The sequence below is a fragment of the Scyliorhinus canicula genome, chromosome 15, assembly GCF_902713615.1.
Source record: "Scyliorhinus canicula chromosome 15, sScyCan1.1, whole genome shotgun sequence".
In the NCBI taxonomy this organism is placed as follows: domain Eukaryota; kingdom Metazoa; phylum Chordata; class Chondrichthyes; order Carcharhiniformes; family Scyliorhinidae; genus Scyliorhinus; species Scyliorhinus canicula.
The window spans coordinates 29,341,189-29,368,800 of record NC_052160.1 but is presented as its reverse complement, the minus strand read 5'-3'; the positions used below and the strand labels follow the sequence as shown (position 1 = coordinate 29,368,800).

Below are 27,612 nucleotides of genomic sequence, written 5' to 3'. Positions count from 1 at the left end.
GCTAATCAGCAGCAATGCAGTTCCAAGTCAGAATGGTGTGTGACTTGGAGAGGAACTTGCAGATGCTGGTGTTCAACATTCCCTCGATTCATTTAAGTGCAAAGGCCTTTAAAATATTTGCGTGGCTGCACATTCGTGATAACTTAAAGGGGTCAATTTGTGAGCAGCCTGCATGGAAACTTATGGGCCACTCAGCTTAGCATGAACCTTTGGATGTTCCTGTGCAATTGCGCCCTAGTTCTTATAGGTGGTAGCGGTTGCAGGTTTGGTAGGTGCTGTCAAAAGACACTTGGCAAGTTGCTGCCATGCATATTGTATATGATACAACACTGCTGCCACTGTTACTGTACAGCAGTTGTGGAGGGAATGAATGTTTAATGTTCTGGATGAGGTGCCAATCAAGCAGGCTGCTTTGTCCTGGATGGCTTCAAGTTGCTGGAGCTGCACTAGTCTCGGCAAGTGAAATGTATTCCAGCACAATCCTGAATTGTGCCTTATAGATGGTGGACAGATTTTGAGGAATAGGAAGATGAGTTACTCAGTGCAGAATTCCCAACTTCTGACCTGTTCTTCTAACTACAGTATTTATGCACAGATCCATTTGAATTTCTGGTCAATGGTAACCCCCGGGATATCGATAGTGGAGAATTCAGCAATGGCAATGCCATTGAATAAAATATAGAACATACAGTGCAGAAGAAGGCCATTCGGCCCATTGAATCTGCACCAACCTACTTAAGCCTCACTTCAACCCTATCCCCATAACACAATAACCCCTCCTAACCTTTTTTGGTCACTAGGGCAATTTAGCATGGCCAATCCACCTAACCTACACGTCTTTGGACTGGGAGGAAACCAGAGCACCCGGAGGAAACCCACGCAGACACGGGGAGAACGTGCAGACTCCGCACAGACAGTGGCCCAGCGGGGAATCAAACCTGGGTCCCTGGCGCTATGAAGCCACAGTGCTAGCTGCTTGTGCTACCGTGTTGCCCTAAATAGCAAGAGGAAATGATTAGATTCTACTTTTTGTTGGAGATAAGCGGATTTTTTTTTTGTTGGAGATGATCATTGTCTGGCACTTGTGTGGTGCAAATATTACTTGCCAATTATCTGCCCAAGCCTGAATGCTGTTCAGGTCTTTCTGCATGCAGGCATGGACTGCTGAGAATTTATGAATGCAACTGAACACTATGCAATCATCATCCCACTTTTGATACGAAGCAACTGATGATACTTGAGCTTGGAACATTGCCCTGAGGCACTCCTGAGGATGTCCTGGGGTTGGGATGATTGGCCTCCAACAGCCACAACCAACTTCCTTTGTCCTATTTATGACTTCAGGCAGTGGCGAGATGATTCCCAATAGCTTCAATTTTGCAAGGGCTGACTAATTGAAGCCACAGTCAGTCAAATGCTGCTTTGATGTAAAGGGTAGTCACTCTTACCTCACCTCTGGAATTTAGCTCTTTATTTTCCCCTATGCTTGGACAAAGGTTGTAATGAGGTGTGAAACCAAGTGGTCCTGCTGGAATTCATACTAATCTTTAAGCAGGTTGATGGTGAATAAGTGCTGTTTTATTGCACTGTTACTGACACCTTCTTTCACATTGCTGATGCTTGAGAGTAATGAGGCAGTAATTGGCTAGATTTGATTTGTTCTACTTTTTGTGGATCTGACAGTTTACTACGAACACATCAGATCTGAGCTCTGCAGTCCTGCCACATCCCGCTGTCAATGGTGGTGGACAATTAAACAACTCACTAGAGGAGGAGGCTCCACAAATATCTCCATCCTCAACTTTGGAGGAGCCCATGTGCAAAAGTCGAGGCTAAGGCATTTGCAACAATCTTCAGCCAGAAGTGCCAAGTGGATAATCCATCTCAGTCTCCTCCGGAGGTCCCCAGCATCACAGATGTCAGTCTTCAGACAATGCAATTCACTCTAGAGATATCAAGAAACACCTGAAGGCACTGGATGCTGCAGATTCACACCTCATTACAACCTTTGTCCAAGCATAGGGGAAAATAAAGAGCTAAATTCCAGAGGTGAGGTAAGAGTGACTACCCTTTACATCAAAGCAGCATTTGACTGACTGTGGCTTCAATTAGTCAGCCCTTGTAAAATTGAAGCTACTGGCCCTGACAATATCCCGGCAATAGTACTGAAGACTTGTGCTGCAGAACCAAGCTGTTCCAGTACAGCTACAACACTGGCATCTACCCGGCAATGTGGGAAATTGCCCATGTGTGTCCTGTACACAAGAAACAGGACAAATCTAACCCAGCAAATTACCGCCCTGCCCTATCAGTCTACTCTCCACCATCAGCAAAGTGGCGGAAGGAATCATCAACAAGTGCTATCAAACGGCACTTAGTCAGCAATAACCTGCTCATGGACGCTCAGTTTGGGTTCCGCCAAGGTTACTCAGCTCCTGTTTCATTACAGCCTTGGTTCAAACATGGACAAAATGCCGGAGGTGAGGAGAGAGTGACTGTCTTTGGCATCAAGGCAGTATTTGACTGAATATGGGATCAAGGAGCCCTAGCTAAACTGGAGTCAATAGGAATCGAGGGAAACTCTCCATTGGTTGGAGTCATATTTGACACAAAGGAAGATGGTTGTGATGATGGAGGTCAATCATCTCAGTTCCAGGAGATCACTTCAGGAGATCCTCAGGGTAGTGCCTTAGGCCCAACCAACTTCAGATGCTTCATCAATGACCTCTCTTCCATCATAAGGTCAGAAGTGGGGATGTTTGTGGATGACTGCACTATGTTCAGCCCCATTCGCGACTCCTCATATATTGAAGCAGTTTATGTCCAAATGTAGCAAGACCGGGATAATACCCAAGCTTGGGCTGACAAGTGGCAAGTCACATTCACGCCACACAAGTGCCAGGCAATGACCATCTCCTACAAGAGGATCTAACCATCGGCCCTTGACATTGAATGTCATTACCATCGCTGAATCCCCCACAATCAACAACCTGGGGTGTTACCATTGTTGAGGAACTGAACTGGACTAGCCTTATAAACGCTGTGTCTAACAATAATAATAATTGCTTATTGTCACAAGTAGGCTTCAATGAAGTTACTGTGAAAAGCCCCTGGTCGCCACATTCTGGCGCCTGTTCCGGGAGGCCGGTACGGGAATTGAACCCGCGCTGCTGCCTTCCCCTGCATTACATGCCAGCTGTTTAGCCCACTGTGATAAAACCAGCCCCATTACCAGGGCAGGTCAAAGGATAGGAATCCTACAGCGAGTAACTCACCTCCTGACCCCCCAAAGCCTGTCCACCATCTACCAGGCACATGTCAGGAGTGTAATGGAATACTCTCCACTTGCCTGGATGGGTGCAGTTCCAAGAACACTCAAGAAGCTCGACACCATCCAGGACAAAGCAGCCCACTCAATTTCTCACCCTTCCACAAACATTCAAACCCTCCACCACCGATGAACAGTGGCAGCCGTATGTACCATCTACAAAGTGCATTGCAGTAACTCACCATGCTTCCTTAGACAGCACCTTCCAAACCCATGACCACTGCCATCTAGAAGGACAAGAGCAGCAGATAGCTGGGAACCCCACCACCTGGAGGTTCCCCTCCAAGTCACTCACTGCCCTGACTTGGAAATATATCGCCGTTCCTTCACTGTCACTGTGGTAACATCCTGGAACTCCCTCCCTAACAGCACAGTGGGTGTATCTACACCTCAAGGACTGCAGCGCTTCAATAAGGCAACTCACCACCACCTTCTGAAGGGCAACTAGGGATGGGCAATAAATGCTGGCTTATCCAGCAACGTCCACATCCTGTAAATGAATTAAAAAACCTACTTTGTCAGATGTACATCTGTGTTGTAACTTGAACAGTCTGGTCATGAGTACAGCTAGTTCAGGATCAAAATTCTTACACATGGGATGTGGCATTGCTGCTAGGCCAACATTTATTGCCCAATCCTAATCGTCCTTGAGAAGGTGGTGGTGAGCTACTTTCTTGTCCCACTGCATTCCATGTGGTATAGGTATACCTACAGTGCTGTTAGAGAGGGAGTTCCAGGATTTTGACCCAGGGACAGTGAAGGAATGACAATATATTTCCAGTAAGAAGTCTTACAACACCAGGTTAAAGTCCAACATGTTTGTTTCAAACACTAGCTTTCGGAGCACTGCTCCTTCCTCAAGTGAAGGAGCAGTGCTCCGAAAGCTAGTGATTGAAACAAACATGTTGGACTTTAACCTGGTGTTGTAAGACTTCTTACTGTGCTCACCCCAGTCCAATGCCGGCATCTCCACATCAATATATTTCCAAACCAGGAAGGTGAGTGACTTGGAGATCAATTTCCAGGTGGTGGTGTTCCCAAGTATCTGCTGCCCTTGTCCTTCCAAATGGTAGCAATCATGGGTGGAAGGTTCAAGGAGCTGTCCAAGGAGCCTTGGTGAGTTGTTTCAGTGTATGTTGTAGATTGTATACACTTTGTATTAGTAGTGAAGCAAATGAATCTATGTGAATGGGATGCCAATTAAGTGGGTTGCTTTGTTCTGGATGGTGTCAAGCTTCTTGAGTACTACTGGAGATGCACTCATCCAGGAAAGTGGTCAGTATTCCATCACACTCCTGATTTGTGCCTTGCAGATGGTGGACAGGCTGGATATTGTCAGGACCCATACACTTTGATGTACTCAATGTGCTCAGCTGTTTCTTGATAGAATATGGAATTAATCTAATAGGCTGAAGACTGGCTTCAGTAATGCAGTGACCTCCAGGATCATCCTCTTGGCACTTTCTTGTTCAAGATAATTGTAAACACTTCAGTCTTGTCGTTTGCACTGAGGTACTGAGCTGCTCCATCATTGAAGATCGAGATGTTGGTAGAGTTGGAACAGTTAGTTGTTTAATTGTCTGCTTCCATTCTGGCTGTATTGGCTGTAGGATATGATTTGGTGAGTATGACTATTTCAGGCTGTTGCTTGACGACTCTATGGGACAGCTCTCCCAATTTTAGCGAGGCCCCCGGGTGGTAGGGAAGATGACTGCAGAGTCAACTAGACTGAGCTACATTGTGACTGGTGCCAAGGGCAATGTTTCAGTGTTGCTTTTATTGTTTTTTGTAGCAGTTTAATACAGCTGAGTGACCATTTCAGAGGGCAGTTAGGAGTCAACCATATTCATAAGACATAGGAGAGTTCTGATGAATGGTCATTGACCTGAAACGTTAACTGTTTTTCTCTCCACAGATACTGCCAGGCTTGCTAAGTATTTCCAACATTTACTGTTTTCTGGCATTACCACTATCAGCTCTGAAATTACATCACCTGTTGTTTCTCATGGGGCCTGCGTCCATTTCAGAACTCCATATCTACAGTGCAGAAGGAGGACATTTGGCCCATTACCTCTGCACTGACCCTCCGAAAGAGCACTTCATCTAGGCCCACTCCCCTGTCCCATCCTCGCAAACCTGTACATTTATCTTAGCCAATCCATTTAGCCTGCACATCTTTAGACTGTGGGAGGAAACCGGAGCACCGGGAGGAAACCCGTGCAGACATGGGGACAACGTGCAAATTCCACAAAGTCATCCAAGGCCGGAATCAAATCCAGGTCCCCGGCCCTGTGAGGCAGCAGTGCTCACCACTGTGTCACCCTGTAACCAATGTGTTTAGAAGTGGAAAGCATTAGCAATTACATTTGTGTGCTGTGGATTGAGGTGATGGTATTGCTTTCTGTCTGTGTGCAGGTGGATCTCTCAGTGCCGTGCCTCATTCTGCCAACCTGAATATGGATGTGCTGTATAAACACAGCTTTGTGTCCAATCCTGAACTGGAGCAAGTTGTTGTTCTCACACTAACTGGACCCACAGCAGTGAAAAATGCTGGGAACTGTCTGCGGGACCTTCTACGACCCCCATCAAATAAATCACGCAACATATCAGGTGAGGCTGCTTACCATGTTTTTGCATTTATTTTAGCATCTTTCACGTAAAGAATTATGCAAAGTGCTTTACTGAAAGGAAAACAGACATTGGACCAAGAATGGAATGCGCAGGAGAGGTTCCAAAGACGTGCACAGAGAGATTGACTTTGAAGTTTTTAAAGGAGTACAGCATGATAGAGTGATCTAATCAGAGAGTTCCACAAAGTACGGCTGGGGTCTGAATACAATGCTCCCAATTAGTAAAGGTCAATCAGAGAAGTCAGGTAGTACAGGGCCAGAGAGCATTGTAAATGTGTTATTTGGCCATACCTGTCAAGGGATTTAAAGACAATTTTTTAGAAAATTTGTTGGTGGGTCATGGGCTTTGCAGGCTGGGTCAGCATTCTTGCCCATTCCTAATTGCCATTGAGGGGGAAGGTAAGAGTCAACCACATTGCTGTGGGTTTGGAGTCACATGTAGGCCAGACAAAGTAAAAGCAGCAGATTTCCTTCCCTAAGGAACACGAGTGAACCAAATGGATTTTTAACAATCGATAATGATATCATGGTCATCATTCGACTTTTTAACTCCAGATTTTAATTGAATTCAAATTTCACCATCTGCAGTGGCGGGTTTTGAACCTGGATCCCCAGAGCATTACTCTGGGTCTCTGGTTTACTAGTCCAGTGACAGTACCACAATGCCACCACCAAAGTGAGAATTTTTAATTTATTGCACATGGGGCTGGAGACCCAGCGCAGGCCAGAGAGGACAACAGTGGCATGCAAGTGACACAGGATGAGGACAAGTTGGAATTTATGGAAGGTGGGTTGTCAGCAAGGACAATTTTAGAGTTGACAAGTTTGGAGATGACAAAGGCATGTGCAAGGTCTTGGGAAAAGAGGGGCTAGTTGGTGTGGCATTGATTTAAGTGGTTTTCGTAGTGGAAATTGTGTGAAGCTCAGCGTTAAACAGGACAGCAAAGATAGTAGCTGAAATCATTGGTACAGGTGGTAGCTAGAGCTGAAGACATGGCTTGGCCCTCCCAAATTTAAGCTGGAGGAACTTACGGTTCACCAAATTCTGAATATCAGATCAAACTTGAAGTTAAGCAAATGCTTGGAATGAGCATGAGATTCGGGTTTTCACACCCCATGGCTGTTTTGGAATTTTCGGCTTTTTGGGGTTGTATCAACTGTTTTGAATCAGTTACTCGCTGACAGATTTTAATGGTGGTGCAGTTTGACTTTGTTATGGGCCAGGGTTTAGAGAACCCCAAAGTGTATCATGCAGTTCACCTGACCCACAATTTTTAATAGATTGTGGTATGGGGAGCACACGACCCACTCTACAGGTGTGGTACAGCAGAAATGGAAAAGTATTTTTTAAGGCAAAACAATGTTTATTCTATGAATTCAAGTTAACCTTTTTAAAACATACAGTGAACATCTTAGCAACCATTAATTCAAATACAACCCCCAAAGAATACAACACTAAGTAATCCTTAATAACTTCCCAAGCAACATCCAGAAGACAAAAGAAATACCGTTTAACAGAAGCACATTAGATTTACATTCACTACTGAGAACATTTATAATTCTGAATTCACCAAATGATCTAGAGATAGTCTTTTCATGGCAGAGAGATCAACAGTACACCTGCTCTGGCTTCAGCTCCAACACTGAAAACAAAACTAAAACACACTCTGCAGCAAACAGCCGAAAACGAAAGTAAAAAGCTGACATACAGCCCAGCTCCACCCACACTCTGACATCACTGATAAACACCCATTTCTTAAAGGTACATTTCTTAAACACCCATTTCTTAAAGGAACTCTCACTTGACAACTTGTATGAACTGTAGATGTGTGATATATAGATGAACATGGGGGATGTCTCTAACCTCCTGTTCTCTCCTCAGGTGCAGAGCTAATAGATGGAGGCTTTGAACTTCTGGGGTTGAAATGGCTGCCACATTTAAGCCGAAGCCAGGCCAAAGAATTGACCCCATTTGAAGTGGGTGACAGACACTGGCAGGCAAGCATTGACTGCCTGGCATCCGGCCCTGCCCTGGTGTGTGTGCTGAGACGTGTGAATGCTTTCAAAACACTGGCTGCTATACTCAGTGCATCCAAACCCAGGGCCAATTTGTTCAAGGAAAATCACAGCAACCTGGAGAAAGTCATGTCACCAACCCCGGAGCTGGCCTTCAGACAGGCGGCTTTGTTCTTCACTGACAGGGAGCTAATCTCGGGTATGATCCATGTTTCATCTCTAATGGGACTGTTTCTCATTCTTCTCGAGGAGGGAATATACAGAAATGAGAGCCAGATTGAAATTAGCTTTCGTATCCATTTCTCATTTTTATTCTCCAGATATGATATTTCATGGGCGGGTTTTTCATTTTAATTATCTGTTCACTTCTTCCTTATACAAGTAACTGTCATATACAAATCAGAGCTGCCATTATCGCACCTGACACAAATCACCTGTAGTGATGTGTCTTTAAGGACGTTTGTGCCCCAGGAATCAAGGCAGTTATTTTCCCTCAGGTATGAGAAAATCCTTTCTGCCCTGTAATATAAGCCTTCTCCTCCGACGGAGACCAATCGATCACTGTTGGCTTTGCGTTAGTTAGCTTCTTGCTGATAAAATGGAGTTAGAAACAATTTAGCGAGTTTGGGATTTTGACTTCAAGTGAAACCTAAGAACAGATTTTCCCAGTTTCCTCGAAGACTTCCGAATTCAAACCATCCTCTTTTGGTTTCAGGCTCATTCCCCTGCCTGGATACAGTACTACTATCGAGTGCTATGGATCCTTTGCTCCAGCTGACCCTGACTCTCCATGCCAATACACTCCATTGCTGCAAAATGTGTGGTTTGGACTCCAGTTTCAGATCACAGATGTTGTGATAGTCTCTGGTTCAGTCAACTATCAGGCAAATCTGACCTCCAGAATGTCCAAACAGCTGGCCCTGGCCTAGGGATAGTTCAGTATCTGTAGATTTGGCCAGGCAGAGCTGTGGACCCCAGGTCTCATTCCCCATTACTGTCAGTCCTGAATCAGGCTGACCTGGTTTGGTCACCAGTCTATGGCCTGTCACCAGTCAGCAAAGTTGCAGAGGTGAACCGAGTTTTTATGTTCCCATCTGATCGTGTCCTTTCAGAAATACCACATGGACTGTAGCTGTACAAGACAATTCGTCACCATCTTCTCAAATGCAATTAGGGATGGTCAATAAATTCTGACCTTTCCTGTGATGACCAGGCCCCAAAAAAATACGTTTTTAAAGAAGTACTGGAAAAAGTTAAGTCAGGACTGAAAAACTCAAGCTTGTACTCCCACTATTTATTACCCCTAAACCATGGGCCGAGGTCTTAGCAGTTGAAGCACTGCTTCTAGTTGCCATCTTTCTATACTAAAATTTGGACTTTTAGATGAAATGTCATTTAGAGTCGGCCTGATTTTCCAGGATGTATTACATATCTTCTCATGACATGGGTATATTAGAAGTAGAGTGACAGCTAGAGGCTAGCCCATTTAATTTCTATGAAGTACAGTTTTATTAAGGTAGTCCACCGGGCACACATGACAGCAGCTAGGATGAGTAAGTTCTTCGGGTTGAGGATAGGTGTGCGAGGTGCGTGGGAAGCCCAGCAAATCATGTCCACATGTTTTGGGCATGCCCGAAGCTTAGAGGGTTTTGGCAGGATTTTGCTCAGGCAACGTCCATGATACTAAAAATACGCGTGGTGCCGAGTCCGGAGGTAGTGATCTTTGGAGTGTCGGAAGATCCGGGAGTTCAGGGGTCGAAAGAGGCCAACGTCCTGGCATTTGCCTCCATGGTAGCCCGGAGACGGATCTTGTTAATGTGTAGGGACTCGAAGCCCCCGAGTGCAGAGACCTGGGTTAGTGACTTGGCTGGGTTTCTCAGTCTCGAGAAAATAAAGTTCGCCTTAAGAGGGTCAGTGTTAGGGTTCACCCGGAGGTGGCAGCCGTTCGTCAACTTTCTCGGGGGAAATTAAAATGTCAGCAGATGCAGTATTTCAAAGGAGGGGGTGGGGGGGGGGGGGGGGGGGATTGTTGTTGTATGGTTGAGTTGTGTGAAGATTGGGCTGGGGGGGGAAATGTTTATTTTATCATGTTGATATCATTGTTTATGTTACTGTTATAACAATTTTCAAATACCTCAATTAAATATTTTAAAAAAATAAATCCAGTTTTATTCCCACCCACTTCCAGCAGCTTGAGGTGTTGGTCTGATGTTCAATTGCTCCAGTAATCATTGGCATATTGTATCATCCACAGATCCCGAAGCTCGGCCTTTACTGAGGTACCTACCTCCCTGTCTCAGATCTGGGAATACCAAGCTGGGTAGGTATAATCACCTGGGCATGAAGCAGGAGTTTTGGTAATGTTGAAATGATAATCTTAGAAAATGCAACAAATACTGTTCTCTGACTATTGCACTGATCGCCCTATGTTTTGAAGACTGATAACTGGGATAACTCAGTTGTATGGATGGTGTGATTGTGTTTTTCTATGACATGCTGAATCCCTTTGCTCATGCTGTTTGTATCTCTAGTATAAGATTCAAACCCGTGACACTTCCCAGTGGCAGCCATCAGCTAAGCGGTCGGACAAAAGTTGGCTCTCTCCTATGAACTTGTCACTAGACCTTTTTCAGCCCATCAAATGGGCTCCGAAAGTACGACAAAGTTCCCCAACCACCGAGTTGCTGTCAAACCAGCAGTCAGGCAGCAAACACAGCAAGAGCAAAGAAAGGAAGACCCCCAACCCCAGAACAAGGGGACATGCGAGGTGAGCCAGACCTGAGCATGGTGAACCCAGCAGGGCTGCCAGAGCCGGCCCACACTTTGACTGAGCAACTGATAGAGGTTATCTCTGCGCAGCTCTAGAAATACAGAGAGATTATAAAAGAGGACATAACGTTGGCTATGAATTCGACAATAGAGGATGCGCTGGCCCCCATAAAGGGAGCAATGGACAGCGCGGAGACCGGAGGCCCAAGAGGCGACGGTGCGGAACCTGGGGAAATCGGCTACCGACCAGGTCGAGCAGATCGCCTCGCTCAAACCAAGGTGAGAAGGTTGGTAACGACCCAGAAGACGCTAAAAGGGAAGGTAGACAACCAGGAAAACAGGTCCCGTCGACAGAACCTTCGAATCGTCGGGCTACCGGAGGGTGCAAAGGGCAAGAACCCAGCAGGTTTGAAGGATGCTCAGAAAACTGGTCACGTCACCAAACCCCCAATGGTGAACCGGGCCCACATGTCGCTCTGACAAAAACCCAAATCGGGGAAACCACCACAGGCAATAATAGTGAAACTCCAATGGGTTTTGAAGTGGACAAGGAGCATGTGGTCGTGTAAGTGAGAAGGACACACCATCCACATCCATCAGGACATTGAAGCTGACCTGACCAAGCACCGGGTTGCGTTTATTGGGGCCAAAACTGCACTGTTTAAAAGCAAAGTGCTTTCACCCAGCAAGACAATGGGTCACGTACAACAACAAAGAACTTTATTTCAACACACCAGAGGAAGCAAACAAATTCATATGAAAGGACAGATTTTGGAAGAAACAGTGAGGGACAATTAAGTACTATGTTAAGTTACACGATCTAAGGGGAGGGAGAGGGCAACTGTACTTGGGGACATGAAGAGGGGATAGGATCCATATGCAGGGGAGAACCATCACACTAGCGAGGTGTCGCAGTGCATCTCCAGAGAGGGAGGGAGCACCTGGCAGGAGTGGGGGTGGGTGGGGTAAAATGGCAAACTGGGGGGTGGGAGCAGGAAAGTGGGGGGGGGGGGGGGGGGTGGAAACAGGATTACGGGGAAAGGAAAGAGGGGGCGGCTCGGGCAAGCAGCTCAGAGGGAAGGTCGGGAGATAGATGAGAGGAGAGGGAAGAATGCTGGTTGCAACACGTCGCTCATGGAGAAGGTTGGAAAGAGGAAAGTGATGGTGGTCAACTTGGATGACCATGAACTAAAGGGAACAAAGGGAAACCCCAGTGTACAAGGGCATGTTCACGAGGCAAGTGTGGCCCCACAGAAGGAGGGGGACAGAAACCTCCCCCCATCAGAATTGTCACCTGGAACATAAGGGGACTTAACAGACCAGCGAAAAGAGCCAGAGTCTGCCCATCTCAAAGCCTGAGGGCAGTTGTAGTCTTTCCTCAGGAGATGCATTTAAGAGAGAAAGACCAACTGAGGGTAAGGAAAAGCTGGGTGGGACGGACATACCTGGTGTGCTTCGACACAAGGGTAAGGAGGATGGCCATACTGTTTAACAAAAGGACAGGCTTTACAACAACGAACATGGTGAATGATCTTGGGAGATGCTATGTAATGGTTAGCGGGATCCTAGAAGGAGTCCTGATAGTACTCATAAACATATATACGGCCCAAACTGGGACGCTGCCAAGTTCATTAAAAGTATGGCTGAGATCCCCGACCTACCAACTAGTCATGGGGGAGATTTCAACTATGTGCAGGACCCAGCGACAGACAAGTTCCAGATCGGGGACAAAATCAGGAATGTCTAGAGAACTGGAAATCTTCACGGAGTAGATGGGGAGAGTGGACTTGTGGAAGTTCAACCACCCAAGGAGAAGGATCTCTCCTTTTCCCATGTTCACAAAGCCTATCCTCACATAGACTTCTTTGTAGTGGGTAAGTCAGTACTTCCAGGGGTTTTAGGCGCGGAACATTCCACAATAATAATCTCAGACCACGCGCTACATGACATGGATGTGAGGTTGGTGACGGGCCGGGGCCGGGCCCAACACCCCCCATGGAGGCTAGACATAGCCCTCCTTGCCGACAAGGCATTCTGCGAAAAAATGTCACAAGCCATCGATGGATATGTATCCTGCAACCAAAAAGGGGAGGCGCTAAAGGTAGTGATAAGGGGGGAAATAATAGCGTACAGGGCCCTGAGGTATAGGAAGGAAAAGGCTGCTAGGTAATGACTGATCTACTTCATATTGGAAGTGGATCTGCGGTACTCAATGGCCCTGACCGTGGAGCTGTTGGCTGCCCCCGCCTCGGCTATTTCTGTGTTATGTTTTTGCTATTATTATTACTCCTGTGTTTTATATTTTCCATTCTTTCCTTTTTCTTCTCTGGGCAGATACAATTGCATGGTATGTGTTTGATAAGTCTGTCATAAGATGAAAATCTTTCAATAAAAACATTTTTTAAAAGATTAAAATCCTTAACACAGTCTGTCTCTTAACGTTCTTCTTACTGATTCAGATAAAGAAACACAAACCGTCAACGCAGAATCTATCTTCAGCTACATGCTGCTTGGTAAGTCCTGAGTGTCCATATCTACCTCGAGAGAGGTCATATTATGCTCTACATACAATTCATATACATATATTGTTTATCTCACCAAAAAAATGAATGAAGAGCTTTGATAGATATTCCAGAAATGCCCTACACACATTCTGCCTATAGGTTATACATCCCTAAGCCAGCTGTGTTTAATAGCATATCATTGTTGTAGTTAGTGAAATGTCTATGATTCTGTTGCTGTTGGTTGCAGGTGCCCAGCCTTTGTTTACAGTGCTGGTTATCAAACCCTCTTCTTGGCCACAATATCACCTTAAGATACTCCGCAAGTTAGACCAGGAATATTTCTGTGTTGTTGGAATGAAACTCGTCAGTCTGGATCCAGAAAAAGCCTCACTTCTGACTCCACATAGCATTCAGCAGGTCTGTACAGTTGAAATAATTTGTTTTTATATGAAAGTTGACATAAATTCCTGGGACTCACCAGTGTTTCCAGGTGGAGATGACCCTCTTTTGGCTAATAGCAAGTGAAAGTCTGCAGTTAGATTGCTTAACCAGTTGAGGATATCTCTCTAGCAACAATGGTTTCAGTTCCTCCAGTGGATAGGTGCACAGTAGTCTTGTACTCAGTTGTTACCCACTCTCTCCAAACAGCACAGCTAGCCAGCCAGCCAGGTTGGTTTAGCACCTGAGCCTTATCCTGGTACAGTGACAACTCGGATACTGAAGCAATCTGTGTCTTCATGCAGCAAGCCTGGACAGTGTTCAGGCTTGGATTAATAAGTGGCAAATAACATTTATGTCACACAACTGCCAGGCAATGATGATCTCCAACAAGAGATAATCAAAGCTTCTGCCCTTGACACTCAATGGGATTACCATTGCGGAGTCTCCACACCATCAACATCCTGAAGGTTACCGTTGACCAGAAATTCAACTGGACCAGCCTTATAAATGTAGCTTGGAATTCTGCAGTAAGTAACTCACCTCCTCACTCCCCAAAACCTATCTGTCTTGAGGGAAGACGGTGTGGAGTGGTAATGTCATCGGATTAGTAATCCTGAGGCCCAGGCTCTGGGGACAAGGGCAGCACAGCAGATGGTGGAATTTAAATTCAATTAATAATCTGGATTTGAAAATTTAGTCTCAGTAATGCTGACCATGAAACCATTGTTGTTTGTCATAAAAACCTATAATAATAATAATCGCTTGTTGTCACAAGTAGGCTTCATTGAAGTTCCCCGGACAGGCGCCGGAATGTGGCGACTAGGGGCTTTGTGGTTCAAGGAAGGGAATCTGCCATTCTTACCTGGTCTGGCTACATGTTACTCCAGATCCACAGTGGTTGATGCTTAACTGCCCTCGGAAATGGTGTGGCAAGCCACTCAGTTCAAGGTAATTAGGGATGGCTAACATGCTGGCTTTGCCAGTAATGCTCACATCCCATGAAAGAATACATTGTGTTGAAATACTCTTTCACTTTCCTGGATTAGTGCACCTCCAACAACACTCAAGAACCTTGACATCATCCAGGACAAAGCAGCCTGCTGGATTGGCACTTCATGCAGAACATTCATTCCCTCCACCGCCGGCACTTTATTTATATTGTTGATCCAGTGTGTACCAGCTACAAGATGCGAGGCAGCAACTTGTTAAAGCTCCTTTGACAGCACCTTTCTTTAACAAAAAGATATATTTTTATTGAAAAATTTTCATTATAAACAAAATTATATAAATCAGTTCATTCAAGTTACAATGCAAAAAGAACGCAAATAATCAAGACCCCCAATGAACCTAACCCCACAACTTTAAATTAAACCCCTTAACAGCTGACGGTGACTAACTCTTTAAAAAAAGAAATGACTGGCTGCCATCTTAGGTACAACCCTTCTAAAGAGCCCTGAATGGTGTATTTGACCTTCTCAAAGTGTAAAAATGACATGAGGTCACCCAACCAAGCCAAAGCACTGGGCGGAGCTGAAGACCTCCACTCAAGCAGAATTTGACTCCGGGCTGTAGTATGTTTGACTGCAGGGGTCATATTTTTCAAAAAGGATTTTTTGTAAATGTCTGGGAGCCAGAAGGTAAAATTCACCAAAGGAATGAGGTTTTCAGTCTGGGCTAATGCACTGTGGTTTGACTGGGGAAAGTCCATGGGCATTGAGGTACTTTCAGTCTGCAGAGTTAATTTGTTTTTCCATTTATGGAAATAATGTAACTGGTGGGTGGAGCCAGGGAATGCAGAGAATCCGTTTTGGTGAAGGTTTTGGGAGAGAGAAGAGGTGAATTCTGATCTGTCCGACACTGAATCCACAATTCTCTCACAGTTGGATGGTTATAAAAGAGTAATGATATTTAAAGCAGAACAGACTTGTCTGGGGACAAGGAAAATGCTGAAACATGCCAGGTGAACCAGCTTTTGGAAGTCATTCAGCCAGAGTCTGAAGGAGTTCCAACAGGAGCCAAATCTGTTTCTTAATGCAAGTATTACTCTATGCCATGCTGATTTTAAGATAGAGTGAGAGCTGTGTGTTTATTTTCTTGTTGATTAATGGGAAATTGATGTTCTAAGCCAGGGTTTAGAGAACCCCAAAGGGTATCATGGAGTTCCCCTGACCCACAACTTTTAATAGATTGTGGCATGGGGAGCACAGTGCCCACTCTACAGGTGTGGTACAGCAGAAACTGAAAAGTATTTTTTAAAGCAAAACAATGTTTATTCTATGAACTCAAGTTAATCTTTTTAAAACATACAGTGAACATCTTAGCAACCATTAATTCAAATACAACCGCCAAAGAATACAACATTAAGTAATGATTAAGCTGTCCTTTTAACATCCATAAGACTTAAAGACCTTCAAAACAGAAACACATCAGGTTAAAGTCACTACTGTTATGAGTTTAAATCACCAGGATCGATTTACAGTCCTTAGATTACAGAGAGAGATTCATACACCTTCTGACTGTGACTGCAGCCGTCCAGCTCTGAAAATGAAACTAAAACACACCCTGCAGCCTGCTCAAAAACAAAAGTAAAAAGCTGACAGCCCAGCTCCACCCACTCTCTGACATCACTGCAGTGGTAAACACTCATTTCTTAAAGGTACTCTCACCACAGATATTTATCCACCCCCATTTATAAACACCCATTTCTTCAAGGTACTCTCACATGACATTGAGGAGTAGGGTTTAAGGGGGAATTGTAAGCTGTTCTTTTTGAGTGTGAAGTCAAAGAGTTTAAGATTGTATTCATAATAAAGTTTTGTTTAAAAAAAGCAACAAATCCCTATTTCTTCATGTAATAATTCCTGTAGCGAATCAGTCCTTCCACACAGTCTTACAAATAAACAAAAATATTGGGCTTTTGGTTACGTATCCTAGCCACTGTTGTCGTCTGGTTTGGAATCTTGACTGAATGTTTCCCAGGTCTCGCTGCATCTGAGCGCAGACTACTTCAGTATCTGAGGAGTCACAAATGATGCAATCATCAGCAAATAGCTCTACATTTTGGCGTATGATGGAGGGAAGGTCATTGATGAAGCAGCTGAAAATGTTTGGGTCTCGGAACTTCTGGGACTGAGACTATTGACCTCCAACAATCACAACACTCTTCCTCTGTGTTAGTTATGATTTACCATGGAGTATTCCCCCCTGATTCCCATTGACCTGAAGTTTGGCAGGGATTCTTGATGTCATACTCAGTCAAATGCTGCCTTAATATCAAGGGCTGTCATTCTCACCTTGCCTCTTGAGTTCAGCTCTTTGTCTAAACTTGGAGCAAGTCTGTAATGAGTGCAAGAGCTGAGTGGCCATTGGTTGGTTGGGGAGTTTTGTGGCATTGTTGTAAATTGTAAAACTGTTGAAAATTTGTCAAATAAAAATAGTTTGAAAAAAAAAAAGCTAAGTGGCCCTATTAGAACAGAAACTGAGTGTCAGTGAGATGATTATTGCTGTGCAAGATAGCACTGCCGAGACAACCCCTTCAATTGCTTTGCTGATGATTGAGAGTAGACCAATGGGGCAGTAGTTAGCCAGGTTGGATTGGTCCTGCGTTTTGTGGAAAAATTTTTAATGGTGTACTTCACCATTGGTGTTCTGTGCTCAACACTGACTATTGATCTGCAATTGCTGAACATTTTTCCAGGATCCACGACTGGTGAAATGCAGTATTGATTCCCTGACCTCGGGTGCTTCTGTCATTTTGTGTGTTCAACGAGATAATGCTGTGAAAAAGCTGCTTGACTTGCTTGGCCCTGAAGATCCAGGGGAGGCCAGAGGTCTGAACCAGTTCCTATGGAGAAGTCTCTGTGGAACAGACATAGCCCATAACGGCTTATATGGTAAGTCATTTAACACATTAGCACTATCCATTTACTAAATGTGTATAATGAATAAGTTGTGGATCCTGTTTTGCTGCTGTAATTTAAGTAACATTTGTGACATTGACTGCTCCAGCATTCCGCTTTTGCAGAATCTGTTATGACAGCAGCTGAGTGAAAGCCGTGTGAGCCAGATTTCAGATTGAAATTTGTCTCAATTGAATATAATTTTTTTTGTATGTAGAAACGAGGTGGGATAGCTACTGAACACAAACACACAGAACTCCAGTGATAACTTTTAATAATTTAAGAATTAAAATATTCATTAAAAGGAAAGATAAAACTTAAACAAACGAGATAAACAATACACAGTGACAAAATAACCTCCAAGAATGTTTTACCAAAGGTACACAACTATATTTTTGGCAACCAGTCCTTATAGATTATAACCTGAAAAATCCAGGAAATATTACCCGAACAAAATGTTGCCTTTCACTGCAAACATAAGTACAATCTACTTGCTTCCCAGAACCAAAACACGCAATATGGTTTTCCACAGGCAGAGTCAAACAAACGGCAAATATCCTCCTGGCCTGAGACTGCATTGTTATCGTCAGTTAAAAATCTTTTGTAACCAACACAAAGGAGTTGGCTCCAGAGCAGCTCACTACAGCTGAAAACCTGTTCTCATAAATACATTTTTCCACTCCCACAACTCAAAGATGTGCAGGTTAGGTAGATTGGCCATGCTAAATTGCCCCTTAATTGGAAAAAATAATTGGGTACTTAAAATTTTTTAAAAAATAAATAGATTTTTCCTTCCATTTTTATTGTCCATTCACAAGCCCCTTTGAACGTAGGTTCCCTAAATATTAAAACCTTTCATGTTCCTATGTTACCTCTAATTTAGATAAATAAAATGTAAAATGTCTGCCTCTGTTTACACACAAATCTCCTGTAATATACAGATGTTCCTTGTCACCTTCGAACCTTTTGAAATGCAACAGCTACACATCAATTTCAACATTTAACTCCAAATGTACATTTCAAATTTACTGTATTTACTTGTATCTTAAAATGTACCATAATGCCTCATTACAAATTAAAGACATAACACTTTATTACTCTTTCATCCCTTAGACTCCACAGATGATTTGAACTCCTTTGATTAACCCTGGACACAAACAGACAGAGCTTTCCTTAGCCACACAGATTATATACACAATGAAAAAAATGTAGAAGTATACACATATCATCGCAAATTTTAGAATGTTTACAGCACAGAATAAGGCCATTTGCTCCTTCATGTACATGCCAGCTGTCTGCCAGGGAAACTCGCCTAGTCCCACCCCTGCCCCCACACCCCACCACCTTTATTTACCCTTGACACTGCAAAGTTTTCTTTTCAAATAAATATCTAATTCTCTTTTCAAAGCCTCACCTGAATCTGTCTCCAGCACAACCTCAGTCAATGCAAATCCTAATCACTCGGTGCTTAAAATAAGTTTTACTTCATGTTGCCGATGCTTCATTTGCCAATCACCTTGAATCATTGCCCCTGGTCCTTGATCCTTCCACAAACAAGAAGAGATTCTCCCCATATACTCTGTACGGCCACGTCATAATTTTGAACACCTATATCAAATCTCCACTTCATCTTCTCTGCGAAGAACAGCTCAGTGCTGGGCCAACACACTGCAATTTATAGGGCTAACCAGGTGACCAGTAGATGTTATGATCTTGTCCGTCATCCAACGGAAATGGGCAACCCACCCAACGCATCCCACAGACTCCATGAGGTCAGTGCTAGAGGGCACAATTAAGCTCATGGTAAAAATCAACAATTGCAAGTATGACAAATTTGCAGAATTTAGTTGGGTAGTGTTTAGTATTTTTTTAATAAATGTTTTATTCCAAATGTAGCTCAGCAGAGAACAGGTGCAACTCATATAAACCACAGAACAATCAAATGCAGTGCAAACAGTTGGTCATTTTCCTAAGAAGGAAGAAGGGAAGTGCAAAGCTCCCAAGTCTCTCCGCTGCCGACAGCACCCAACCCTTCCCCAACACGCGCGCGCGCGCGCGCGCGCACACACACACACACACACACACACACACACACACACACACACACAGCTTCTGGCTACGGGTATCTCCTCCCTGGATGGGGACATGACCACATGTAACAGTCGTCTGATATTGGCCGTCAACTGTTTGCCCTTTACAAAGCCGATCTGGTCCTCTATAATCACTTCTGGCAAGCAACCCTCTCGCCACTTTGCCAGAACCTTGGCCAGCACTTTCGCATCGGTATTCAGTTGGCATATGGGTCTGTATGACCCACACTCCACCAGGTCTTTTGTCTTTTTTCAGGATCAGTGAAATTGACACCTGTGCTAACATGGGTGGCAATACCCCCTGCGACAGTGAGTCTTTGAACACCCCCAGTAAATGTGGCACCAACCCTGTCTCGGCGCCTTCCCTGACTGTATAGAGTTGATACCCTCCATAACCCCTTCCAGTCCCTGCCCCCTTGTCCCCTATACCCTCGGGAAATTGAGCCTGTCCAGGAATCGCTTCTTACCCAAGTTCCTCTCCAGTGGCTCAGATTTATACAGCCTCCAGTAGAAAGCTCCATTGATCTCCAGAACCGTGACCAGCTGGCCCCCTCATCCCTAACCTGGGCTATCTCCCTTGTGACTGCCTGCCTCCTCAGCTGGTGAGCCAGCAGGCAGCTGGCCGTGGCAACATACTCTTAAATGGTCCCTCATGAGCAACAGAGTTGGTTCACCACCTTCCCGTGTAATCTTTTTCATTCCGCCAACAACTCCATCGTTGGGCTTTGGAATACTGCCTTTCCACGTCCAGAATGGAGCCAATCAACCCATGTCTGTCCGCTCTCTCTCCCTATCCCTGTGAGCCTTGTATGAGATTGCCTTTCCTCTGGTCACTGCCTCCCAAAGTACAGAAGGCGAAACCTCCCCATTCTTTTTGTTTCTTTTTTGTTTATAACTTTAGAGTACCCAATTCATTTTTCCAATTAAGGGACAATTTAGTGTGGCCAATCTACCTACACCGCACATCGTTTGGGTTGTGGGGGTGAGACCCACGCAGACACAGGGAGAATGTGGAAACACAATTCGGACAGTGACCTAGGGCCGGGATTGAACCCGGTCCTCGGCGCCCTGAGGCAGAAGTGCTAACCACTGCGCCACTGCGCTGCCCGAAACCTCCCCATTCTTTTTTTAAAATTTAGAGTACTCAATTAATTTTTTTTCCCATTAAGGGGCAATTTAGCGTGGCCAATCCACCTGGCCTGCACATCTTTCTGTTGTGGGGGTGAAACCCACACAAACACTGGTGAATGTGCAAAATGCACAAGACAGTGACCCAGGGCCGGAATCTAACCTGGGACCTTGGCGCCATGAGGCAGCTGTGCTAACCACTGCACCACCGTGCTGCCCTAATCTCGCTGTCATAATATACATCTATGTATATAATGGAGTGCAGACAGGCAGCGATTGACACACAGGATGAGTAGTAAGCACACAGAACAGAGCAGCCAATCACCAGGCAGGACACTACCACAATAAAGCCAGAGGGCACTAGGTTTCCCACTCTCTCGCGACCAATCCTCTGAGACAGTCAGAGCTCATGAGCTAGCCAGTGCAAACACCATGTGGTAGCTCGTAGGTCTGGTCAGGCTAGTGTCAGGTCTCCATTCAAGTCAGCATAGTGTCAACCCACAGTTGAACATGTATAATAGTTTAGATGTTAAATAGAATCGTGTTGCATCTCAAGTGTTGGAAGTCTGTCTCTCGCTACACTGCATCAAGTGCAGTCTACATCGACCCAGCCAGCCCAACACATCACTCCCCAGTCTGAATGTCATTCACATAATTTCCTTAGACTGAGGCTATCTTCTCACAGAAGCCCTTGACTGCAAGGAGTGCAGTATTCAGCCTCCAAGGACAGCGCTGGGTCCAACTCGACTCCAATCTCGCATTCACATAATGTGATATGTGATCTGAAATTACATTGAATATTCAGCCCCCACCACCCCTAGAAGCACCAATTTCCCCACTGTACCACAAAAAAATCTATCGGGAAGTACACCCGATGTATGTTAGAGAAGAAGGAGAAGTCCCACTCCCTCAGATGACAATCTCCGAGTCACGTCCGAGCGGCATCACTCCACACATGCATAAACACCATTTGCATATCATTAGTGGGTCTGGCCCGGTATTCACCAGAGCCTCTGCGATGCCCCGCCTCCGCTGGGGGGAATTCCTGACGGCGAGTTTCACTTGTTTAAAAATCGGGCACCCTGGCAATTGCCACGGCCTGAAGGCAGCCATCTTTCTGCGCACCCCACTAACCGCCCACCGTGACCCCTGTTCGTGCAGAGTGCCACAGCTGTATGGGTGCCCCCACCACCCCAGCCATCACTCACCAGCTCCCACCCCAACCGGCTGCCACTCGCCAGCTAGACAGGACGCAGCCCACCAAAGGGCAGCAGCCACAGTAGCCCCTCCAGGAGGGTGCCGGACGGGGGCTGCGGGGCATACCACTTGCATGGGTAGCACCAGCCAATGGTATACCTGGCAGCAGAGACAGGTGCCAGGGGTGCGGAAGGCAGAGTGCCAGGGAGAACAACATGGAGTGGCTGTGGGGAGGAGGGGAGAGGAAATGCACAAGTGGGGCTGCAGTGCAGACCTGGGCCACTGTGTATACCGGTGGCCCGGAAGTATGTACCATGCTAACATGTCTGACTCACCCCCTACAGACAATGGACATCTGAATTCAGTCAGGAATGGTGGCCTTCATTTTACTCGCCGTAGTTCTGGAAGACGCACTGAGGCAGTACGCGCTGGAGTTGCTCGAGGAGGACTCTGCAGCAGAAGAGCCTGCCACAGAGGAACAGGAACCAACCATGTGAGGATGGAGAAGCCGGCCGCCCAGCACACCGGAGAGGAGGAGGTGGGAAGGAGGCACTGCATGTGGCCATGTGTGTACCAGCAGCGCCAGTCATTTGAGGACCTACTGGACCGGGCGTGACATCAAGAATTCTGGCTGAGCAGAGGGACAGTGTGACGTATCTACCAGATCATGGCACACCTGGCACTGTGGGGAATGAGAGAGGCTCCCACTCCCGGTGGCCATCGAGGTGACGGTCGCCATGATATTTTACGCAATGGTGTCCTTCCAAGCGCTGAGTGGGGACCTGTGCAGAATCCCTCAGTCCTCAGTGCACAGGTGCATCCGCGCCATCTCCAGGCCCTGGACTGGATTCTCCGGTAGCCGGTGCCGAAATCGCGTTTGGCGACCGACCGGAGAATCCGAAGTCACGACCAAATCGGGGCGGCGCTGCTATTGCGGCGCTTCGCACCTTCCAAAGCAACGTACTCCAGGAGAACGCCACGAATCAACGGCCTCAGGACGTTGCCTGAGACTCGTCCCCCGATGCTCCCCCCCCCGACCGGCCAAGTTCCCGACAGCGTGAGAACACGTGTGGTCTCACCCGTCGGGAACTCAGCATGGTGATTGCGGACTCAGCCCAGCACCGTCAGAGTCAGGGGAGGACCTATCCGTGGGCAGGGGAGGGATATTATTCGGGGCTGTGGAGCGGTGGTCCAGGGTACGTGAGCCGGCCGAAGGGGGCCATGATCGTATTTCGCAGGCCAGATCCGCGTGCGCCGGCGCCATGTTGCACGGTGCGGCCGCTGCCACGGACCCGGTAATTCTCTGGGGCATATCGGCAGCAAGAGCCAGGTGCTCTACGCTGCCGCGCTGCTAGCCCCCAGCAAAACGGGGAATCGGTGGCCGTTTTGCACCATTTGTTTGACGTAGAACGCCATCGTTCCCACCTCCGTGGGCACACAGCCCCAGAATCGCAGAATCCAGCCCCCTATATCCCAGTCACTATATCAAATTCAATGTGGACCGAGTCCACCAGGATGCCCGGGCAGCAGGGTTTGCCGTCGTCACCAAGATGCCCCAGGTCCAGGGGTTGATCGATGGGATGCATGTTGTCTACAAGTACCGGCCGATGACAGGCAGGTCTTCACAAACCGAAAGGGATTGCACTCGATGAGGTGCTGGCTCCTGGACGACAGGGGTTATCCACTGCGGCCATGGCTGATGATGCCTATCTGGAGGTCACAGACCGATGCAGCGACCCGCTACAGCGATGCCCATGCAGCAACCAGGGGTGTGATCGAGCGGTGCTTCGGCATCCTGAAGGTGCGGTTCAGGATCTGGACTGCTCTTGAGGGGCCTCCCAGTATAGCGTCAGGATAGTCTCCTACATCGTGGTGGCCTGCTCCATCCTCCACAACATCGTGCAGCAGAGGGGTGCCCTGGTGGAGGAGGGGAGATTATCAGAACCCCCTCCCATGAACACCCACCCGCACAACCCCCCACTCTTTCAGCCCCCTCACCTGTTGCACTATGGGGTGCGGGCCCTGGGCGGCAGTACAGCAGATCTGGCCCATTTGATGACAACCCCCTCTGGCATGAGCTCTGGTGCTCCGCATCGTTTGACAACGTCTGACTCCTGCCCATGTTGGCACTTGCCATTGTCCACCTTGGTGATCCCTCCATGTGAGCTGGCCATTCCATTACACAGTCCCATCGAGTCCTTGAGGCGGGGGTGGCTGGGATAGAGGAATGGGTGGGGCACGAGAACGGTGACTTTTTGTCTGAATCGGGTCCACCTAGTCCACCCCAAATGTCTGCCCATTGCCCCGACCCCCTGCACTCCCTATGCGGCCAGCCAGACCAGCTCATCCCTCACACCCATCAAGTACTAATCCAAGCTCCAAGTTCGTCCGTTTTACCTATTATCCATCGCGTTCAAACAAACCCACTTCAGACCACCAGTCCCTCTGTATTCAGCAACTTCTCCCTGCCTGCTCTTCCTCTTAGACTTACTGGCCTTAGTCTCTAACTCTCCCTCATTACTTTACTTGCTGACACTAGTTAAAACCCTCCCGAAATGCTCGCAAACCTCGTAGCCAGGATATTGATGTCCCTCCAGTTTATGTTCAACCCATTCTTCTTATATCGGTCTCAGCTGCCTTGGAAGATATTTTAAACCCTCCCTCCTACGCCAGCTCTTCAGCCATCTGTTTTGCGGCACTATCTTCCAATTCTTTTTTTTTACTTTTTTAAATTTAGAGTACCCACTTAATTTTTTCCAATTAAGAGGCAATTTAGTGTGACCAATCCACCTACCCTGCAATCTTTGGGTTGTGGAGGGCGAAACCCACGCAAACACGGGGAGAATGTGCAAACTCCACATGGACAGTGACCCAGAGCAATGCTAACCACTGCGCCATCGTGCTGTTCCCTATCTTCCTATTCTTAGCCTCACTGTCACATGCCATAGGGAGTAATCCCGAGATTACAACACTAGAGGTCCTGTTTTTTAACTTACTACCTAACTCCCTGAACTCCCTCTGCAGGACCTTGTCACTCTTGTCACTTAGGGGCCTCACGGTAGCATGGTGGTTAGCATCAATGCTTCACAGCTCCAGGGTCCCAGGTTCGATTCCCGGCTGGGTCACTGTCTGTGTGGAGTCTGCACGTCCTCCCTGTGTGTGCGTGGGTTTCCTCCGGGTGCTCCGGTTTCCTCCCACAGTCCAAAGATGTGCGGGTTAGGTGGATTGGCCATGCTAAATTGTCCGTAGTGTAAGGTTAATGGGGGGATTGTTGGGTTACGGGTATACAGGTTACGTGGGTTTAAGTAGGGTGATCATTGCTCAGCACAACATCGAGGGCCGAAGGGCCTGTTCTGTGCTGTACTGTTCTATGTTCTTCCTGCCTACGTCGTTAGTACCAATGTGTACCACGACCTCTGATGTTCACCCTCGCAATTAAGAATGTCTCGTGCCCGTTCAGAGACATCCTTGACACTGGCACCATGGAGGTAACATCTTGGAGTCTCTGTCACGGCCACAGAAGCACCTGCCTATCTGTGCCCCTGACTATAGAGTCCCTGTAACTACTGCTCTTTTGCGTGTTGACCCGCCCTGCTGAACAACAGAGCCAGCCATGATGCCGCCATTCTGGCTGCTGCTGCTGCTGCTGGTTTTCCCTGATAGGCCAGTGTCCTAAAAGGTATACTTGTTGGAGAGAGGATTCCTGCACTGACTGCATGCCCCTTCTTGTGGTCACTCATTAATCTGCCTGCACCTTGGGTGTGACCATGTCGCTAAAACTCCTGCCGATGAGGCTTTTCACCACCTGCATACTCCTAGGAACATCCAACTGCTGCTCCAACCAAGCTGCAATTGGGTACACTTTCTCCAGATGTAGTTGTCCAGAACACTTGAAGCGTCACTGAATTCCCACATCTCACAGGTGAAGCACTTTACCCCGCTGACTGACATTTCTAGCATTAACTAATTAATTAATTTTAAAATAAAAACTTTTGGAGAGAGTTCCTTTCAAGAGCAGATCCAGTACACTTCTGCTCAACCTAACAGCATTTCATAAATCTCCTGTTCAACTTAAAATATTGTAGCAGAGTGCAAAACAACAGACCGACCCGACTCTTCCCAATAATTACGTAATCTGTATCCCACTGAGATGTCCATGACCTGCTTATCTATGACTAAATAACAGTCCCTTATAAATTATTTATTCTCCAGGGAGTCTCCAGCAATTCAACCTTTATCTGTAATCAGATAAATAGTTGGAACAAATCATGACTGCGCCTTTTACAACTCCTTAATTACAGCTTTAGAAGGCATACTATCTATGTATTTCAAACCGAGATTTTGAATAATATTACTGCCACAAATATGAAATATAATTTCTAAGAATTTATACATTCATGACACTCTGTGTCTAATTATTTCCTTTACAGGTTCCTCAAACTTTGTGACAGCGATCCGGGATATGAAGACATTTTTCCCAGAAGGACTTTGCTGTGAAGAGTCACAAATGATGCAGGATGAGCAGGTAAAACCTAACATTTGCTCTGAAGAAATATGTTCAAGATGCCCCATTATTTTGTAAAGATGTATTTATATTTAGCATTCGATGTCTGTGTCATGCCCTATGTAACTCAGTGTGACACCTCATGATGTGAAAAACGAGAAATGATACAAACACATTCGGGCTAAAAATCCCTTGTTTTTTCCAAGAACATTGGAGTAAGCCTAGGGAACTCCTAAATTGGGAGTTCCAATGCTGTGGCGTCATTTAGAACACAAAATGGCATCAGGAGATACCCTTGGATGGCAAAACTGCTCCTTTAACTTCCCCTCAGCTGTCATGTTAATGCATTCCTCAAATATCCAATTTTCTGTTTGCAGGTTCACTGTAACAGAAAGGACTGGCTCATCAACCCTGAGTTCCCAAAAAAACGCAAGCTGGTTAGGTCTTTAACTCTCACCCATTTGGATTCAGGAGCGACCACATGGCAGAAGCAGCAAGGTAATCCTTAATATATGTACTAGCCTGAATAAGAGCTACAAACTTTCAGTCCCAGCCACAATATTAGGAACCTTCTCAGCAAATAATAATAATCATTATTAGTGTCACAAGTAGGCTTACATTAATACTGCAATGAAGTTACTGTGAAAATCCCCTAGTCGCCACATTACAGCGCCTGTTCAGGTACACTAAGGAAGAATTCAGAATGTCCAATTTACCTAACAAACCCGTCTGTCGGGAATTGTGAGAGGAAACCGGAGCACCCAGAGGAAACCCACACAGACACGGGGAGAACGTGCAGACTCTGCATAGACAGTGATCCAAGCTGGGAATCAAACCCGAGACCCTGGTGCTGTGAAGCAACAGTGCTAACCACTGTGCTACCATCAAATTATTTACCTTTTATACTAATTTCCACAAAAGGGTTATTGATGCTGCCAACCAACTCTGGTCAGTAACCATATCAGCCTCCTTCACAGTAACAGTCTGAACTACAGCCCCTTCCTCAGTGACAATACCATGTTGTATCACAACCCCTCCATCAACAACAGTACCAGCTAATAATAATACCAACCTGTACCACAGCACCTTCCCTCAAAAACACTACC

The 27,612-nt window shown here is 46.2% G+C and overlaps 1 protein-coding gene across 8 annotated transcripts in view; it reads left to right on the top strand.

Moving 5' to 3' along the window:
* Positions 1–27,612, top strand: part of LOC119978565 — a 73,613-nt gene that overhangs the window by 35,357 nt on the left and 10,644 nt on the right. For 7 of the 8 annotated variants that reach the window (XM_038820301.1, XM_038820299.1, XM_038820300.1 and 4 more), the window contains 8 exons: positions 5,744–5,938; positions 7,841–8,173; positions 10,229–10,294; positions 13,203–13,256; positions 13,495–13,664; positions 17,386–17,581; positions 26,433–26,527; positions 26,884–27,004. In XM_038820301.1, the coding sequence (XP_038676229.1) occupies positions 5,744–5,938; positions 7,841–8,173; positions 10,229–10,294; positions 13,203–13,256; positions 13,495–13,664; positions 17,386–17,581; positions 26,433–26,527; positions 26,884–27,004 (1,230 nt within the window). Of the gene's footprint in view, positions 1–5,743; positions 5,939–7,840; positions 8,174–10,228; positions 10,295–13,202; positions 13,257–13,494; positions 13,665–17,385; positions 17,582–22,346; positions 22,541–26,432; positions 26,528–26,883; positions 27,005–27,612 lie in introns of all 8 variants that reach the window. The other variant, XR_005463490.1, reaches the window with a different exon arrangement.